The 19,429-nt window shown below is 47.0% G+C and overlaps 1 protein-coding gene across 7 annotated transcripts in view; it reads right to left on the bottom strand.

The window, feature by feature from the left end:
• LOC137341292 (protein HID1) overlaps nucleotides 1-19,429 on the bottom strand; it is a 186,191-nt gene that overhangs the window by 54,416 nt on the left and 112,346 nt on the right. For all 7 annotated transcript variants that reach the window (XM_068004403.1, XM_068004404.1, XM_068004407.1 and 4 more), the window contains exon 10: nucleotides 11,286-11,376. In XM_068004403.1, the coding sequence (XP_067860504.1) occupies nucleotides 11,286-11,376 (91 nt within the window). The remainder of the gene's footprint in view (nucleotides 1-11,285; nucleotides 11,377-19,429) is intronic.

The following is a 19,429-nucleotide window of genomic DNA, read 5'->3' as shown; positions in this document are numbered from 1 at the left end:
TGGAGGTGTGGGGGCAAGGGTCTGGAGCGGTCAGTGGTGGTGTGGGGGCAAGGGTCTGGAGCGGTCAGTGGTGGTGTGGGGGCAAGGGTCTGGAGCGGTCAGTGGAGGTGTGGGGGCAAGGGTCTGGAGCGGTCAGTGGCGGTGTGGGGGCAAGGGTCTGGAGCGGTCAGCGGTGCTGTGGGGGCAAGGGTCTGGAGCGGTCAGTGGCGGTGTGGAGGCAAGGGTCTGGAGCGGTCAGTGGCGGTGTGGGGGCAAGGGTCTAGAGCGGTCAGTGGTGGTGTGGGGGCAAGGGTCTGGAGCAGTCAGTGGCGGTGTGGGGTCAAGGGTCTGGAGCGGTCAGTGGCGGTGTGGGGGCAAGGGACTGGAGCGGTCAGTGGCGGTGTGGGGGCAAGGGACTGGAGCGGTCAGTGGCGGTGTGGGAAAAAGGGTCTGGAGCGGTCAGTGGCGGTGTGGGGGCAAGGGTCTGGAGCGGTCAGTGGTGGTGTGGGGGCAAGGGTCTGGAGCGGTCAGTGTCGGTGTGGGGGCAAGGGTCTGGAGCGGTCAGTGTCGGTGTGGGGGCAAGGGTCTGGAGCACTAAGTCAACAGTCACAAGCAGGGCAGGTTTTTAACAGAATCAGTTTATACAAAATCCACTCTCACACTTACATGGTGTTACCTGAACAGATCCAGTATATTCTTCTAAGGCAGCAAAGCTGCAGTAACTTTGGCCGGGCTGCAGTCACATTCTCGCACCATATCGCACAATCTACGGACAGGCAAACCTCTGGCAGAAGAACCCAACCTGAAACAGTGACCTGCCTTTTGCCCTTCAGGATGGTGACTGACCCACTGAGCACTTCCAGCTTTCCCTGTCTGAGATTTAAAGCATTTCCAGTTTCCTCTTTTTATCTCCATCCCTCTCACAGGAAGCAAGTGACTGCTGGATGAGAAATTCCACAGATGCAGGCCATTAAATGTTGAATATGGTGCCAGAGACAGAAGCAGAGGACTCGGAGACAGGACAGGCAGCTCCTTGGTCCCCTCCTCCCACTCCCATCTGTTGCTCCTGACCCCTCCGATCCTTCGCTCCTGACCCCTCCGATCCATCTCTCCTGACCCCTCCGATCCATCTCTCCTGACCCCTCCGATCCATCTCTCCTGACCCCTCCGATCCATCTCTCCTGACCCCTCCGATCCATTTCTCCTAAACCCTCCGATCCATCTCTCCTGACCCCTCCGATCCTTCGCTCCTGACCCCTCCGATCCATCGCTCCTGACCCCTCCGATCCATCTCTCCTGACCCCTCCGATCCATCGCTCCTGACCCCTCCGATCCTTCGCTCCTGACCCCTCCGATCCATCTCTCCTGACCCCTCCGATCCTTCGCTCCTGACCCCTCCGATCCATCTCTCCTGACCCCTCCGATCCATCGCTCCTGACCCCTCCGATCCTTCGCTCCTGACCCCTCCGATCCATCGCTCCTGACCCCTCCGATCCATCTCTCCTGACCCCTCCGATCCATCGCTCCTGACCCCTCCGATCCATCGCTCCTGACCCCTCCGAACCATCTCTCCTGACCCCTCCGATCCATCTCTCCTGACCCCTCCGATCCTTCGCTCCTGACCCCTCCGATCCATCTCTCCTGACCCCTCCGATCCATCTCTCCTGACCCCTCCGATCCATCTCTCCTGACCCCTCCGATCCATCGCTCCTGACCCCTCCGATCCATCTCTCCTGACCCCTCCGATCCATCGCTCCTGACCCCTCCGAACCATCTCTCCTGACCCCTCCGATCCTTCGCTCCTGACCCCTCCGATCCATCTCTCCTGACCCCTCCGATCCATCTCTTCTGACCCCTCCGATCCATCTCTCCTGACCCCTCCGATCCATCTCTCTGACCCCTCCGATCCATCTCTCCTGACCCCTCCGATCCATCTCTCCTGACCCCTCCGATCCATCTCTCCTGACCCCTCCGATCCATCTCTCCTGACCCCTCCGATCTATCTCTCCTGACCCCTCCGATCCATCGCTCCTGACCCCTCCGAACCATCTCTCCTGACCCCTCCGATCCATCTCTCCTGACCCCACCAATCCATCGCTCCTGACCCCTCCGAACCATCTCTCCTGACCCCTCCGATCCATCTCTCCTGACCCCTCCGATCCATCTCTCCTGACCCCTCCGATCCATCGCTCCTGACCCCTCCGATCCATCTCTCCTGACCCCTCCGATCCATCTCTCCTGACCCCTCCGATCCATCTCTCCTGACCCCTTCGATCCATCTCTCTGACCCCTCCGATCCATCTCTCCTGACCCCTCCGATCCATCTCTCCTGACCCCTCCGATCCATCTCTCCTGACCCCTCCGATCCATCGCTCCTGACCCCTCCGATCCATCTCTCCTGACCCCTCCGATCCATCTCTCCTGACCCCTCCGATCCATCTCTCCTGACCCCTCCGATCCATCTCTCTGACCCCTCCGATCCATTTCTTCTGACCCCTCCGATCCATCACTCCTGACCCCTCCGATCCATTTCTTCTGACCCCTCCGATCCATCTCTCTGACCCCTCCGATCCATTTCTTCTGACCCCTCCGATCCATCTCTCCTGACCCCTCCGATCCATCTCTCCTGACCCCTCCGATCCATCGCTCCTGACCCCTCCGATCCATCGCTCCTGACCCCTCCGATCCATCGCTCCTGACCCCTCCGATCCATCGCTCCTGACCCCTCCGATCCATCGCTCCTGACCCCTCCGATCCATCGCTCCTGACCCCTCCGATCCATCGCTCCTGACCCCTCCGATCCATCTCTCCTGACCCCTCCGATCCATCGCTCCTGACCCCTCCGATCCATCTCTCCTGACCCCTCCGATCCTTCGCTCCTGACCCCTCCGATCCATCTCTCCTGACCCCTCCGATCCATCTCTCCTGACCCCTCCGATCCATCTCTCCTGACCCCTCCGATCCATCTCTCCTGACCCCTCCGATCCATCTCTCCTGACCCCTCCGATCCATCTCTCCTGACCCCTCCGATCCTTCGCTCCTGACCCCACTGATCCATCTCTCTGACCCCTCCGATCCATCGCTCCTGACCCCTCCGATCCATCGCTCCTGACCCCTTCGATCCATCTCTCCTGACCCCTCCGATCCATCTCTCCTGACCCCTCCGATCCATCTCTCTGACCCCTCCGATCCATCGCTCCTGACCCCTCCGATCCATCACTCCTGACCCCTTCGATCCATCGTTCCTGACCCCACCGATCCATCTCTCCTGACCCCACCGATCCATCTCTCCTGACCCCTCCGATCCATCTCTCCTGACCCCACCGATCCATCTCTCCTGACCCCTCCGATCCATCTCTCCTGACCCCTCCGATCCATCTCTCCTGACCCCTCCGATCCTTCGCTCCTGACCCCTTCGATCCATCGCTCCTGACCCCTTCGATCCATCGCTCCTGACCCCACCGATCTATCTCTCCTGACCCCACCAATCCAACGCTCCTGACCCCTCCGATCCATCTCTCCTGACCCCTCCGATCCATCTCTCCTGACCCCTTCGATCCATCTCTCCTGACCCCACCGATCCATCTCTCCTGACCCCTCCGATCCTTCGCTCCTGACCCCTTCGATCCATCGCTCCTGACCCCACCGATCTATCTCTCCTGACCCCACCAATCCAACGCTCCTGACCCCTCCGATCCATCTCTCTGACCCCTTCGATCCATCGCTCCTGACCCCTCCGATCCATCGCTCCTGACCCCTCCGATCCATCGCTCCTGACCCCTCCGATCCATCGCTCCTGACCCCTCCGATCCATCGCTCCTGACCCCTCCGATCCATCGCTCCTGACCCCTCCGATCCATCGCTCCTGAAACCTAGGCGACCTGAGTCCCTTCTCTGCTCGTGAGTGTTGGTGGACTGCTCCAGTTCTGTTCCTGATACTGCCACTGGCTAGTCCAGTGCCCTGTTCCTGAATCTGCCACTGGCTAGTCCAGTGCCCTGTTCCTGACTCTGCCACTGGCTAGTCCAGTGCCCTGTTTCTGAATCTGCCACTGGCTGCTCCAGTGCACTGTTCCTGATACTGCCACTGGCTAGTCCAGTGCCCTGTTCCTGATACTGCCACTGGCTGTTCCAGTGCCCTGTTCCTGATACTTCCACTGGCTGTTCCAGTGCCCTGTTCCTGATACTGCCACTGGCTAGTTCAGTGCCCTGTTCCTGATACTTCCACTGGCTGTTCCAGTGCCCTGTTCCTGATACTGCCACTGGCTAGTTCAGTGCCCTGTTCCTGATACTGCCACTGGCTAGTCCAGTGCCCTGTTCCTGATACTGCCACTGGCTGTTCCAGTGCCCTGTTCCTGATACTGCCACTGGCTAGTTCAGTGCCCTGTTCCTGATACTGCCTCTGGCTGTTCCAGTGCCCTGTTCCTGATACTGCCACTGGCTGTTCCAGTGCCCTGTTCCTGATACTGCCTCTGGCTGTTCCAGTGCCCTGTTCCTGATACTGCCACTGGATAGTTCAGTGCCCTGTTCCTGATACTGCCACTGGCTGTTCCAGTGCCCTGTTCCTGATACTGCCACTGGCTGTTCCAGTGCCCTGTTCCTGATACTGCCACTGACTGCTCCAGTTCCTGTTTTGCTCCTACAGTCTCCCATCTTCCTCATCAGATACCGGACATTTAAAGGGGCAATCTATGAACTGTGGTTTTTTTTGTAAATCTAAACACAGTTGTTAAACTTTCTTTCCACAGAATTATGTTTCAATGACTCAACAATGTGCAGCAGGAACTGGACAGACCTGTTCCAGAATCTACATTTATCAGCCACAGAATTTGGTCTTCAATTACCACAGACTTCTTGGAGCAGACCAGGACCTGACTGTAATATTGCATAACGCAAATTTTTGCACCAGCTTCACTTCAACACTGAGCAGTATAATTATGAGTATAGCTTATAGTAAATTGGAATGTGTCTGTAGAGAGGATTTTAAACTGTATAACACTGGGGTACAGTACTGGTGGGTACAGGTCTGTCACTGTATAACACTGGGGTACAGTACTGGTGGGTACAGGTCTGTCACAGTATAACACTGGGGTACAGTAGTGGTGGGTACAGGTCTGTCACTGTATAACACTGGGGTACAGTACTGGTGGGTACAGGTCTGTCACTGTAGAACACTGGGGTACAGTACTGGTGGGTACAGGTCTGTCACTGTATAACATTGGGGTACAGTAGTGGTGGGTACACGTCTATCACTGTATAACACTGTGGTACAGTACTGGTGGGTACAGGTCTGTCACTGTATAACACTGGGGTACAGTACTGGTGGGTACAGGTCTGTCACTGTATAACACTGGGGTACAGTACTGGTGGGTACAGGTCTGTCACTGTGTAACACTGGCGTACAGTACTGGAATGAGAGCGATGTGAGATAAAATAAGAGAATGGCACAAAACTAAAACTAGTATGCTAACTTGTGATTCTTCTGGTGATGTGCTGGTGCTGATACATAAGGCCAGTGTCACGCTGCTATAGGGTCAATATGTGGAACTAGCTTGTGGCTGTGCTGCAGTCTTAAGTACAACACAGGCTTTGAATATTGACTTAGTAGGTCCCTTCTTCTCTGCAACCTCTTTGCCATTTTCTCTCACCTCCTTTCTTGTCTCTCCCTATTTTAGTGATCTAACAATGGTCAGTGCTCAACTTCCATCCCTTCGGAACACAGGAATAGGAGTAGGCCATTCAAACCCACGAGCCTGCTCCGTAATTCATTTCGATCATGGCTGATCCGTTCCTCAACTCCATTTACCTGCCTTTGCTCCATATCCCTTGATACTCTTACCCAACAAAGATCTATCGAACCTCATTCTTGAAAGCTCCAATTGACGCCCCCCCACCATCCACAGCCTTTTGGAGGAGAGAGTTCCAGATTTCTACTCTCCTTTATGTGAAAAAGTGTTTCCTGATTTCACTCCTGAATGGTCTAACTCTGATTTTAAGATTATGACCCCTTGTTCTTGATTCCCCACCAGAGGAAATAGTTTCTCTGCATTTACCCTCTTGAAATCTTTTAACATTATAAACCCCTCAATCTTCTATACTCAACAGAATACAAGCAAAGTCTATGCAACCTCTCCTCCTAATTTAACCCTCTAAGCCCCGGTATAATTCTGGTGAATCTGCGCTGCACCCCCTCAAAGGCCAATATATCCTTCCTGAGGCACGGTGCCCAGAACTGAACGCAGTCTCCAGATGCGGTCTGACCAAGGCTCTGTACAACTCAAGCATAACTTACATAGAATTACATAGAATTTACAGCACAGAAACAGGCCATTCAGCCCAATTGGTCTATGCCGGTTGTTAGGCTCCACATGAGCCTCCTCCTACCATACTTCATCTCACCCTATCTGCATATCCTTCTATGCCTTTCTCACTCATGTACTTATCTAGCTTCCCCTTAAATGCATCTAAACTATTCGCCTCAACCACTCCTTGTGGTAGCAAGTTCCACATTCCAACCACTCTCTGGGTAAATAAGTTTCTCCTGAATTCCCTATAGGATTTATTAGTGACTATTTTATATTTATGATCCCTGGTTTTGGACTCCTACACAAGTGAAAATATCTTCTCTACGTCTACCCTATCAAACCCTTCCGTCATTTTAAAGACCTTAGGTCACCCCTCGGCTTTCTCTTTTCTAGAGCTCCAGCCTGTTGAGTTTTTCCTGATTGTTATAACCTCTCAGTTCTGGTATCATCCTTGTAAATCTTTTTTGTACCTTCTCCAGTGCTTCTGTAACCTTTATGTAATATGGAGACCAGAACTGTTCACAGTACTCCAAGTGTAGTCTTACCAAGATTCTATAGAAGTTTAACATAACTTCTCCCCTTTGTATTCTATTCCCCTTGAGATGAATGCCAACATCCCATAGTCTTTTTGAATCACAGTATCATAGTATGATACAGCACAGAAGGAGGCCATTCAGCCCAGCTCTTTGTAAGACCTATCCAATTAGTCCCAATCCCCTGTTCTTTCCCCATAGTCCTGTAAATTATTTCCCTTCAAGTATTTATCCAATTCCCTTTTGAAAGTTATTATTGAATTGGCTTCCACCTCCCTTTCAGGCAGTTAATCAAACTAAAAATATTGAGTGAATAGAAACTTTAACTAATTAAATATATAAAACAAGGTTAGATAAACCTTGCTGAGGGAGTTTGAGGAGCTAGGGTCCAAATTAAAAAAGCAGAACCTCAAAGGTAATAATCTCTGGATTACTACCTGGGCCACGTGCAAATTGGCACAGGGTCAAACAGATTAGATGGTTAAATGCGTGACTGAAAGAGTGGTGTGGGAAGCAGGAGTTTCAATTCATGGGGCACTGGCACCAGTACTGGGGAAAGAGGGAGCTGTTCTGGTGGCACGGGCTCTGCTTAAACCGGGCTGGGACCAGTGTCCTGCCGAATCGAATAACTAGGGCAGCTGATAGGGCTTTAAACTAATAAGACAGGGGAGGAGGTTTCAGGTAAGGTTGATTTTATCAGTCTAAAAAGAAAAGTCAAGGCTGTAGAGCAGAGTAGCGATTTGGGTAAAAACAAGCAGAGTGTGTCAGGAAGGGACAGAGAGTTTAACAAAGGTGATAGGGCATTAGTGACTAAGGTCACATCAGGGAAAAATAGTAAAATGTTAAAATTAAAGGCACTATATCTGAATGCATGAAACATTTGTAACAAAATAAATAAATTAATGGCATAAATGGAGACAAATTGGTTTATCTAGTAGTCATTACTGAGATGTGGTTGCAGCGTGACCAAGGTTGGGAATATTCCAGGGTACTTGACTTTTAGAAAAGAAAGGCAAAATGGAAAAGGAGGGGGAGGGGGGAGCCCTGATAATAAAGGATGAGGTAAGGACAGTAGTGAGAAAGGATCTTAGCTCAAAAAATCAGGATGTAGAATCAGTGTGGGTGAAGTTAAGGAATAACAAGGGGCAGAAAACACTGGTGGGAGTAGTTTATAGGCCTCCTAACAGCAGTTCCAGTGTTGGACAGAGTATAAATCAGGAAATTAGAGGAGCATGTAACAAGGTTAATGCAATAATCGTGGGGGACTTTAATCTTCATACAGACTGGGCAAACCACATTGGTAAAAGTAGTTTGGAGGACGAGTTGATGGAATGTATTTGATACAGTTTTCTGGAACAATTTGTCGAGGAACCAACTGGGGAACAGGCTATTTTAGATCTAGTATTGTGTAATGAGACAGAATTAATTAGTAATCTTATAACAAAGGATCCTCTGGGGAAGAGTGATCATAATATGATATGAGTTTGAGAGTGATGTCGTTAAGTCTGAAACTAGGTTCTTAAATTTAAACAAGGCCAATTATGTAAGTATGAGGGGTGAGTAGGAATGAGGTAGATTGAGAAATTAGATTAAAAGATATGACAGTAGATAAGCAATGAGAACATTTAAAGAAATATTTCATAATTCCCAACATACCCTTGAAGAATAAAAACTCAATTGCTAAATTTAAATCTGAGATAGATAGCTTTTTGGCAACCAAAGGTATTAAGGGATATGGGCCAAAGGCAGGTATATGGAGTTAGATCACAGATCAGCCATGATCTTATCAAATGGCAGAGCAGGCACGAGGGGCTGAATGGCCTACTCCTGTTCCTATGTTCCTAAATTTGGCTAACAGAGAAGTTAAGGATAGTATTAGATTAAAAGAAGAGGCTTATAATGTTGCCAAAAAGAGTAGTAAGCCTGAGGATTGGGAGTGTTTTAGAAATCAGCAAAGGATGACCAAAAAATTGATAAAGAGGGAGAAAATTGAATATGAGAATACACTAGCAAGAAATATAAAAACAGATTGTAAGAGCTTCTACGAGCATATAAAAAGGAAGAGATTAGCGAAAGTAAGTGTGGGTCCCTTAGAGGCAAAGACAGGAAAAATTATAATGGGGAATAAGGAAATGGCAAAGATGTTAAACAAATATTTTATATCTGTCTTCACAGTAGAAGACACAAAAACCATGCCGGAAATAGTGGGGAACCAAGGGTCTAATGAGAGTGAGGAGCTTAAAGTAATCAAGATTAGTAAAGAAAAAGTACTGGAGAAATTAATGGGAATAAAAGCCAACAAATCCCCTGGATCTGATGGCCTACGTCCTAGGTTTTAAAAAAGGTGGCTGCAGAGATAGTGGATGCATTGGTTTTGTTCTTCTAGAATTCCCTAGATTCCAGAATGGTCCCAGTGGATTGGAAGGTAGCAAATGTAACCCTGCTATTCAAGAAAGGAGGAAGCAAGAAAACAGGGAACTACAGGCCAGTTAGCCTGACATCAGTCATTGGGAAAATGCTAGAATCTTTTATTAAGGACATAGTAACAGGTCACTTAGAAAATCATAATATGATTAGGCAGAGTCATTTGAGGTTTTATGAAAGGGAAATCATGTTTGACAAATCTATTGGAGTTTTTTGAGGATGTAACTATCAGGGTAGATAAGGGGGAACCAGTGGATGAGGGGACCAAGTGTAACGTATCCAAGTTTGCAGATGATACAAAGCTAGGTGGGAAAGTAAGCTGTGAGGAGGACACAAAGAGTCTGCAAAGGGATATAGACAGGTTAGGTGAGTAGGCGGGAAGGTGGCAGATGAGGTATAATGTGGGGAAATGTGAGGTTATTCACTTTGGTAGGAAAAATAGAAAAATAGAATATTTTTTAACTGGTGAGAAACTATTAAATGTTGGTGTTCAGGGGGATTTGGGTATCCTTGTACATGAAACACAGAAAGTTAACTTGCAGGTATAGCGAGCAATTAGGAAGGCAAATGGTATGTTGGCCTTTATTGCAAGGGGGTTGGAGTACAAGAGTAAGGAAGTCTTGTGCAATTGTACAGGGCTTTGGTGAGACCACACCTGGAGTACTGTGTGTAGTTCTGGTCTCCTTACCGAAGGAAGGATATACTTGCCTTAGAGGCAGTGCAACAAAGGTTCATTGGATTGATTCCTGGGATGAGAGGGTTGTCCTATGAAAAAAGAAATGAGTAGAATGGGCCTATATTCTCTGGAGTTTAGAAGAATGAGAGGTGATCTCATTGAAACATATAAGATTCTAAGAGGTTTTGACAGGGTAGATGCTGAGAGAATGTTTCCCCTGGCTGGAGAGTCTAGAACGAGGGGGGATAGTCTCAGGATAAGGGGTCGGCCATTTAGGATTGAAATAAGGAGGAATTTCTTCACTCAGAGGGTTGTGAATCTTTGGATTTCTCTACCCCAGAGGGCTGTGAATGCTGAGTTCTTGTGTAAATTCAAGACTGAGATCGATAGATTTTTGGACTTGAGGGGAATCAAGGGATCTGGGGATCAGGCAGGAAAGTGGAGTTGAGGTCGAAGATCAGCCATGATCTTATTGAATGGTGCAGCAGGCTCAAGGGGCGTATGGCCTACTCCTGCTCCTATTTCTGATGTTCTTATGCATTCCAGATTATAACAACTTGCTGCGTAAAAAAATGTTTCCTTATGTTGCCTCCGGTTCTTTTAAATCCGTGTCCTCTGTCTACTGGCTTTTAATAATTTGTGGATTTGGACTCTCAAATCTCTGCTACTTTCTCACCATTTAGAAAATACTCCGATTAATCTTTCTTAGGTCCAAAGTGAATGACCTCACACTTACCTTGTTCCTCTAAAGATTGACGTACTCCCACCCCCCCACCAAAACACAATCCCTCCTTCCTGTCGTTGGGATCGGGACTCTCACCACCTGCGGCTCTAAGTGATGATCTGAGGATTAGGAGCTCGTAATGCCACAGGGTGCTGGTTTGCAGCTCCCCAGCTCCGACTCCAAGATAAACCTCCCAGATTTCTGAGGCCGGGTTTGGCACAGTGGGAGTTGACGGCAGCACCAGCACGGAACCTGTGCCAGATTAATGCAGCATCAGCCTGCCCTGCCTGCTTCAACCCACAGACTTAAAATGCCGAGAGTCCAGCGAACATGACTTACAAACGAATTTACAAAATTAACAGGCAGGAAAAGACCAGCTGGTCCATCAAGACTGCCCCACATTCATGATGGCTGGAGCATGATGTCTAGACAATTCCTCCCTCCCTCCTCCCAGCATCCTCACCCGCTCACTCCTCAGCCATGTAATCTCCTGCGAAACTTCCCGGTTTGCCTGATCTCTTTTTACCCTTTCCAATCATGTGTTGGTTCCCTCACTGCCGGCCTTGACCTTTCACCTCGGCTACTCAATGGGTAAGGAAAGTAATCATGCAGTGTAGGTGCAGAGTGTGGGTCAGAGGGTAGCTTACACTGGTCAGCTCTGGCGTCATTCAGGTAATACAGGATGGGCACCAGGATATCCAGCACATCACTGCTCTTCAGCGCATAGAAGAGAAATTTCTGGAAAAGGAGAAATCTAGAACAGTCATTGAACATAGAAACAAAGAACTTTCCAGCACAAGAGAACACCATTTGACCCCTTCTTCCTGCAGTAAATTTAGGCCCCTCTCTGGGGTTTGACTTTACACAGACTATCTGTCTATTTCAGTGCTCGTCTATCCCTGTGTATTTCAGTGCTAGTCTATCCCTGTGTATTTCAGTGCTAGTCTATCCCTGTGTATTTCAGTGCTAGTCTATCCCTGTGTATTTCAGTGCTAGTCTATCCCTGTGTATTTCAGTGCGAGTCTATCCCTGTGTATTTCAGTGCTAGTCTATCCCTGTGTATTTCAGTGCTAGTCTATCCCTGTGCATTTCAGTGCGAGTCTATCCCAGTGTATTTCAGTGCTAGTCTATCCCTGTGTATTTCAGTGCTAGTCTATCCCTGTGTATTTCAGTGCTAGTCCATCCCTGTGTATTTCAGTGCTAGTCTATCCCTGTGTATTTCAGTGCTGGTCTATCCCTGTGTATTTCAGTGCTAGTCTATCCCTGTGTATTTCAGTGCTAGTCTATCCCAGTGTATTTCAGTGCTAGTCTATCCCTGTGTATTTCAGTGCGAGTCTATCCCTGTGCATTTCAGTGCTAGTCTATCCCTGTGTATTTCAGTGCTAGTCTATCCCTGTGTATTTCAGTGCTAGTCTATCCCTGTGTATTTCAGTGCTAGTCTATCCCTGTGTATTTCAGTGCTAGTCTATCCCTGTGTATTTCAGTGCTAGTCTATCCCTGTGTATTTCAGTGCGAGTCTATCCCTGTGTATTTCAGTGCTGGTCTATCCCTGTGTATTTCAGTGCTGGTCTATCCCTGTGTATTTCAGTGCTAGTCTATCCCTGTTTATTTCAGCACTAGTCTATCCCTGTGTATTTCAGTGCTAGTCTATCCCAGTGTATTTCAGTGCTAGTCTATCCCTGTTTATTTCAGCACCAGTCAATCACTGTGTATTTCAGCACTAGTCTATCCCTGTGTAGTTCAGTGCTCGTCTATCCCTGTGTATTTCAGTGCGAGTCTATCCCTGTGTATTTCAGTGCTAGTCTATCCCAGTATATTGCAGTGCTAGTCTATCCCTGTTTATTTCAGCACTAGTCTATCCCTGTGTATTTCAGTGCTCGTCTATCCCTGTGTATTTCAGTGCTAGTCTATCCCAGTATATTTCAGTGCGAGTCTATCCCTGTGTATTTCAGTGCTGGTCTATCCCTGTGTATTTCAGTGCTGGTCTATCCCTGTGTATTTCAGTGCTAGTCCATCCCTGTGTATTTCAGTGCGAGTCTATCCCTGTTTATTTCAGCACCAGTCTATCCCTGTGTATTTCAGTGCTAGTCTATCCCAGTATATTTCAGTGCGAGTCTATCCCTGTTTATTTCAGCACCAATCTATCACTGTGTATTTCAGCACTAGTCTATCCCTGTGTAGTTCGGTGCTCGTCTATCCCTGTGTATTTCAGTGCTAGTCTATCCCTGTGTATTTCAGTGCTAGTCTATCCCAGTATATTGCAGTGCTAGTCTATCCCTGTTTATTTCAGCGCTAGTCCATCCCTGTGTATTTCAGTGCTTGTCTATCCCTGTGTATTTCAGTGCTAGTCTATCCCAGTATATTTCAGTGCGAGTCTATCCCTGTGTATTTCAGTGCGAATCTATCCCTGTGTATTTCAGTGCTAGTCTATCCCTGTGTATTTTAGTGCTAGTCTATCCCTGTGTATTTCAGTGCTAGTCTATCCCTGTGTATTTCAGTGCTGGTCTATCCCTGTGTATTTCAGAGCTGGTCTATCCCTGTATATTTCAGTGCTCGTCTATTCCTGTGTATTTCAGTGCTAGTCTATCCCTGTGTATTTCAGTGCCAGTCTATCCCAGTGTGTTTCAGTGCTAGTCTATCCCTGTGTATTTCAGTGCGAGTCTATCCCTGTGTATTTCAGTGCAAGTCTATCCCTGTTTATTTCAGCACTAGTCTATCCCTGTGTATTTCAGTGCTAGTCTATCCCAGTGTATTTCAGTGCGAGTCTATCCCTGTTTATTTCAGCACCAGTCTATCCCTGTGTATTTCAGTGCTAGTCTATCCCTGTGTATTTCAGTGTTAGTCTATCCCGGTGGATTTCAGTGCTAGTCTATCCCTGTGTATTTCAGTGCTAGTCTATCCCTGTGTATTTCAGCACTAGTCTATCCCTGTGTATTTCAGTGCTAGTCTATCCCTGTGTATTTCAGTGCTAGTCTATCCCTGTGTATTTCAGTGCTAGTCTATCCCTGTGTATTTCAGTGCTAGTCTATCCCTGTATATTTCAGTGCTAGTCTATCTCTGTATATTTCAGTGCTAGTCTATCCCAGTGTATTTCAGTGCTTGTCTATCCCTGTTTATTTCAGCACTAGTCTATCCCAGTGTATTTCAGTGCTAGTCTATCCCTGTGTATTTCAGTGCTGGTCTATCCCTGTATATTTCAGTGCTCGTCTATTCCTGTGTATTTCAGTGCTAGTCTATCCCTGTGTATTTCAGTGCCAGTCTATCCCTGTGTGTTTCAGTGCTAGTCTATCCCTGTGTATTTCAGTGCGAGTCTATCCCTGTGTATTTCAGTGCAAGTCTATCCCTGTGTATTTCAGCACTAGTCTATCCCTGTGTATTTCAGTGCTAGTCTATCCCAGTGTATTTCAGTGCGAGTCTATCCCTGTTTATTTCAGCACCAGTCTATCCCTGTGTATTTCAGTGCTAGTCTATCCCTGTGTATTTCAGTGTTAGTCTATCCCGGTGTATTTCAGTGCTAGTCTATCCCTGTGTATTTCAGTGCTAGTCTATCCCTGTGTATTTCAGCACTAGTCTATCCCTGTGTATTTCAGTGCTAGTCTATCCCTGTGTATTTCAGTGCTAGTCTATCCCTGTATATTTCAGTGCTAGTCTATCTCTGTATATTTCAGTGCTAGTCTATCCCAGTGTATTTCAGTGCTTGTCTATCCCTGTTTATTTCAGCACTAGTCTATCCCAGTGTATTTCAGTGCTAGTCTATCCCTGTGTATTTCAGCACTAGTCTATCCCTGTGTATTTCAGTGCTAGTCTATCCCTGTGTATTTCAGTGCCAGTCTATCCCTGTGTGTTTCAGTGCTAGTCTATCCCTGTGTATTTCAGTGCTAGTCTATCCCTGTTTATTTCAGCACCAGTCTATCCCTGTGTATTTCAGTGCTGGTCTATCCCTGCATATTTCAGTGCTCGTCTATTCCTGTGTATTTCAGCACTAGTCTATCCCGGTGTATTTCAGTGCTCGTCTATCCCTGTGTATTTCAGTGCTAGTCTATCCCTGTGTATTTCAGTGCTGGTCTATCCCTGCATATTTCAGTGCTCGTCTATTCCTGTGTATTTCAGTGCTAGTCTATCCCTGTGTATTTCAGTGCTAGTCTATCCCTGTGTATTTCAGCACTAGTCTATCCCTGTGTATTTCAGTGCTAGTCTATCCCTGTGTATTTCAGTGCCAGTCTATCCCTGTGTGTTTCAGTGCTAGTCTATCCCTGTGTATTTCAGTGCTAGTCTATCCCTGTTTATTTCAGCACTAGTCTATCCCTGTGTATTTCAGTGCTGGTCTATCCCTGCATATTTCAGTGCTCGTCTATTCCTGTGTATTTCAGCACTAGTCTATCCCGGTGTATTTCAGTGCTCGTCTATCCCTGTGTATTTCAGTGCTAGTCTATCCCTGTGTATTTCAGTGCTGGTCTATCCCTGCATATTTCAGTGCTCGTCTATTCCTGTGTATTTCAGTGCTAGTCTATCCCTGTGTATTTCAGTGCTAGTCTATCCCTGTGTGTTTCAGTGCTAGTCTATCCCTGTGTATTTCAGTGCTCGTCTATCCCTGTGTGTTTCAGTGCTAGTCTATCCCTGTGTGTTTCAGTGCTAGTCTATCCCTGTGTATTTCAGTGCTGGTCTATCCCTGTGTATTTCAGTGCTAGTCTATCCCTGTGTATTTCAGTGCTAGTCTATCCCTGTGTATTTCAGTGCTCGTCTATTCCTGTGTATTTCAGTGCTGGTCTATCCCTGTGTATTTCAGTGCTCGTCTATTCCTGTGTATTTCAGTGCTAGTCTATCCCTGTGTATTTCAGTGCTAGTCTATCCCTGTGTGTTTCAGTGCTAGTCTATCCCTGTGTATTTCAGTGCTCGTCTATCCCTGTGTGTTTCAGTGCTAGTCTATCCCTGTGTGTTTCAGTGCTAGTCTATCCCTGTGTATTTCAGTGCTAGTCTATCCCTGTGTATTTCAGTGCTAGTCTATCCCTGTGTGTTTCAGTGCTAGTCTATCCCTGTGTATTTCAGTGCTCGTCTATCCCTGTGTGTTTCAGTGCTAGTCTATCCCTGTATATTTCAGTGCTGGTCTATCCCTGTGTATTTCAGTGCTGGTCTATCCCTGCATATTTCAGTGCTCGTCTATTCCTGTGTATTTCAGTGCTGGTCTATCCCTGTTTATTTCAGCACCAGTCTATCCCTGTGTATTTCAGTGCTAGTCTATCCCTGTGTATTTCAGTGTTAGTCTATCCCTGTGTATTTCAGTGCTAGTCTATCCCTGTGTATTTCAGTGCTCGTCTATCCCTGTGTGTTTCAGTGCTAGTCTATCCCTGTGTATTTCAGTGCTGGTCTATCCCTGCATATTTCAGTGCTCGTCTATTCCTGTGTATTTCAGTGCTGGTCTATCCCTGTTTATTTCAGCACCAGTCTATCCCTGTGTATTTCAGTGCTAGTCTATCCCTGTGTATTTCAGTGTTAGTCTATCCCTGTGTATTTCAGTGCTAGTCTATCCCTGTGTATTTCAGTGCTAGTCTATCCCTGTTTATTTCAGCACTAGTCTATCCCTGTGTATTTCAGTGCTAGTCTATCCCTGTGTATTTCAGTGCTAGTCTATCCCTGTGTATTTCAGTGCTAGTCTATCCCAGTATATTTCAGTGCGAGTCTATCCCTGTGTATTTCAGTGCTAGTCTATCCCTGTGGATATCAGTGCTAGTCTATCCCTGTGTATTTCAGTGCTCGTCTATCCCTGTGTATTTCAGTGCTGGTCTATCCCTGTGTATTTCAGTGCTCGTCTATCCCTGTATATTTCAGTGCTGGTCTATCCCTGTGTATTTCAGTGCTAGTCTATCCCTGTGTATTTCAGTGCTAGTCTATCCCTGTGTATTTCAGTGCTAGTCTATCCCTGTGTATTTCAGTGCTAGTCTATCCCTGTGTATTTCAGTGCTGGTCTATCCCTGTGTATTTCAGTGCTCGTCTATCCCTGTGGATATCAGTGCTAGTCTATCCCTGTGTATTTCAGTGCTCGTCTATCCCTGTGTATTTCAGTGCTAGTCTATCCCTGTGGATATCAGTGCGAGTCTATCCCTGTATATTTCAGTGCTAGTCTATCCCTGTGTATTTCAGTGCTGGTCTATCCCTGTATATTTCAGTGCTAGTCTATCCCTGTGTATTTCAGTGCTAGTCTATCCCTGTGGACATCAGTGCTCGTCTATCCCTGTGTATTTCAGTGCTAGTCTATCCCTGTGTATTTCAGTGCTACTCTATCCCTGTGTATTTCAGTGCTAGTCTATCCCTGTGTATTTCAGCACTGGTCTATCCCTGTGTGTTTCAGTGCTAGTCTATCCCTGTGTATTTCAGTGCTGGTCGATCCCTGTGTATTTCAGTGCTAGTCTATCCCTGTGTGTTTCAGTGCTCGTCTATCCCTGTGTATTTCAGTGCTAGTCTATCCCTGTGTATTTCAGTGCTCGTCTATCCCTGTGTATTTCAGCACTGGTCCATCCCTGTGTATTTCAGTGCTAGTCTATCCCTGTGTATTTCAGTGCTGGTCTATCCCTGTGTATTTCAGTGCTAGTCTATCCCTGTGTATTTCAGTGTTAGTCTATCCCTGTGTATTTGAGTGTTAGTCTATCCCTGTGTATTTCAGTGCTAGTCTATCCCTGTGTATTTCAGTGCTAGTCTATCCCTGTGTATTTCAGCGCTAGTCTATCCCTGTGTATTTCAGCACTAGTCTATCCCTGTGTATTTCAGTGCTAGTCTATCCCTGTGTATTTCAGCACTAGTCTATCCCTGTGTATTTCAGTGCTCGTCTATCGCTGTGTATTTCAGTGCTGGTCTATCCCTGTGTATTTTAGTGCTAGTCTATCCCTGTGTATTTCAGTGCTAGTCTATCCCTGTGTATTTCAGTGCTCGTCTATCGCTGTGTATTTCAGTGCTGGTCTATCCCTGTGTATTTTAGTGCTAGTCTATCCCTGTGTATTTCAGTGCTAGTCTATCCCTGTGTATTTCAGTGCTAGTCTATCGCTGTGTATTTCAGTGCTAGTCTATCGCTGTGTATTTCAGTGCTAGTCTATCCCTGTGTATTTCAGTGCTAGTCTATCCCTGTGTATTTCAGTGCTAGTCTATCCCTGTGTATTTCAGTGCTAGTCTATCCCTGTGGATATCAGTGCTAGTCTATCCCTGTGTATTTCAGTGCTAGTCTATCCCTGTGTATTTCAGTGCTAGTCTATCCCTGTGTATTTCAGTGCTAGTCTATCCCAGTGTATTTCAGTGCTGGTCTATCCCTGTGTATTTCAGTGCTCGTCTATCCCTGTGTATTTCAGTGCTAGTCTATCCCTGTGTATTTCAGTGCTAGTCTATCCCTGTGTATTTCAGTGCTAGTCTATCCCAGTGTATTTCAGTGCTGGTCTATCCCTGTGTATTTCAGTGCTCGTCTATCCCTGTGTATTTCAGTGCTGGTCTATCCCTGTGTATTTCAGTGCTAGTCTATCCCTGTGTATTTCAGTGCTAGTCTATCCCTGTGTATTTCAGTGCTAGTCTATCCCTGTGTATTTCAGTGCTAGTCTATCCCTGTGTATTTCAGTGCTGGTCTATCCCTGTGTATTTCAGTGCTCGTCTATCCCTGTGGATATCAGTGCTAGTCTATCCCTGTGTATTTCAGTGCTCGTCTATCCCTGTGTATTTCAGTGCTGGTCTATCCCTGTATATTTCAGTGCTAGTCTATCCCTGTGTATTTCAGTGCCAGTCTATCCCTGTGGACATCAGTGCTCGTCTATCCCTGTGTATTTCAGTGCTCGTCTATCCCTGTGTATTTCAGTGCTAGTCTATCCCTGTGTATTTCAGTGCTAGTCTATCCCTGTGTATTTCAGCACTGGTCTATCCCTGTGTGTTTCAGTGCTCGTCTATCCCTGTGTATTTCAGTGCTGGTCTATCCCTGTGTATTTCAGTGCTAGTCTATCCCTGTGTGTTTCAGTGCTCGTCTATCCCTGTGTATTTCAGTGCCAGTCTATCCCTGTGTATTTCAGTGCTAGTCTATCCCTGTGTATTTCAGCACTGGTCTATCCCTGTGTATTTCAGTGCTAGTCTATCCCTGTGTATTTCAGTGCTGGTCTATCCCTGTGTATTTCAGTGCTCGTCTATCCCTGTGTATTTCAGTGTTAGTCTATCCCTGTGTATTTCAGTGTTAGTCTATCCCTGTGTATTTCAGTGCTAGTCTATCCCTGTGTATTTCAGTGCTAGTCTATCCCTGTGTATTTCAGCGCTAGTCTATCCCTGTGTATTTCAGCGCTAGTCTATCCCTGTGTATTTCAGTGCTAGTCTATCCCTGTGTATTTCAGCACCAGTCTATCCCTGTGTATTTCAGTGCTCGTCTATCGCTGTGTATTTCAGTGCTCGTCTATCCCTGTGTATTTCAGTGCTGGTCTATCCCTGTGTATTTCAGTGCTAGTCTATCCCTGTGTATTTCAGTGCTAGTCTATCCCTGTGTATTTCAGTGCTAGTCTATCCCTGTGTATTTCAGTGCTAGTCTATCCCTGTGTATTTCAGTGCTAGTCTATCCCTGTGTATTTCAGTGCTAGACTATCCCTGTGTATTTCAGTGCTAGTCTATCCCTGTGTATTTCAGTGCTCGTCTATCCCTGTGTGTTTCAGTGCTCGTCTATCCCTGTGTATTTCAGTGCTAGTCTATCCCTGTGTATTTCAGTGCTAGTCTATCCCTGTGTATTTCAGCACTGGTCTATCCCTGTGTATTTCAGTGCTAGTCTATCCCTGTGTATTTCAGT

This window comes from Heptranchias perlo, chromosome 23 (genome assembly GCF_035084215.1).
Source record: "Heptranchias perlo isolate sHepPer1 chromosome 23, sHepPer1.hap1, whole genome shotgun sequence".
Lineage (NCBI taxonomy): Eukaryota > Metazoa > Chordata > Chondrichthyes > Hexanchiformes > Hexanchidae > Heptranchias > Heptranchias perlo.
Note: the sequence above shows the minus strand (reverse complement) of the source record. Positions and strands in the feature narration are given on the sequence as shown.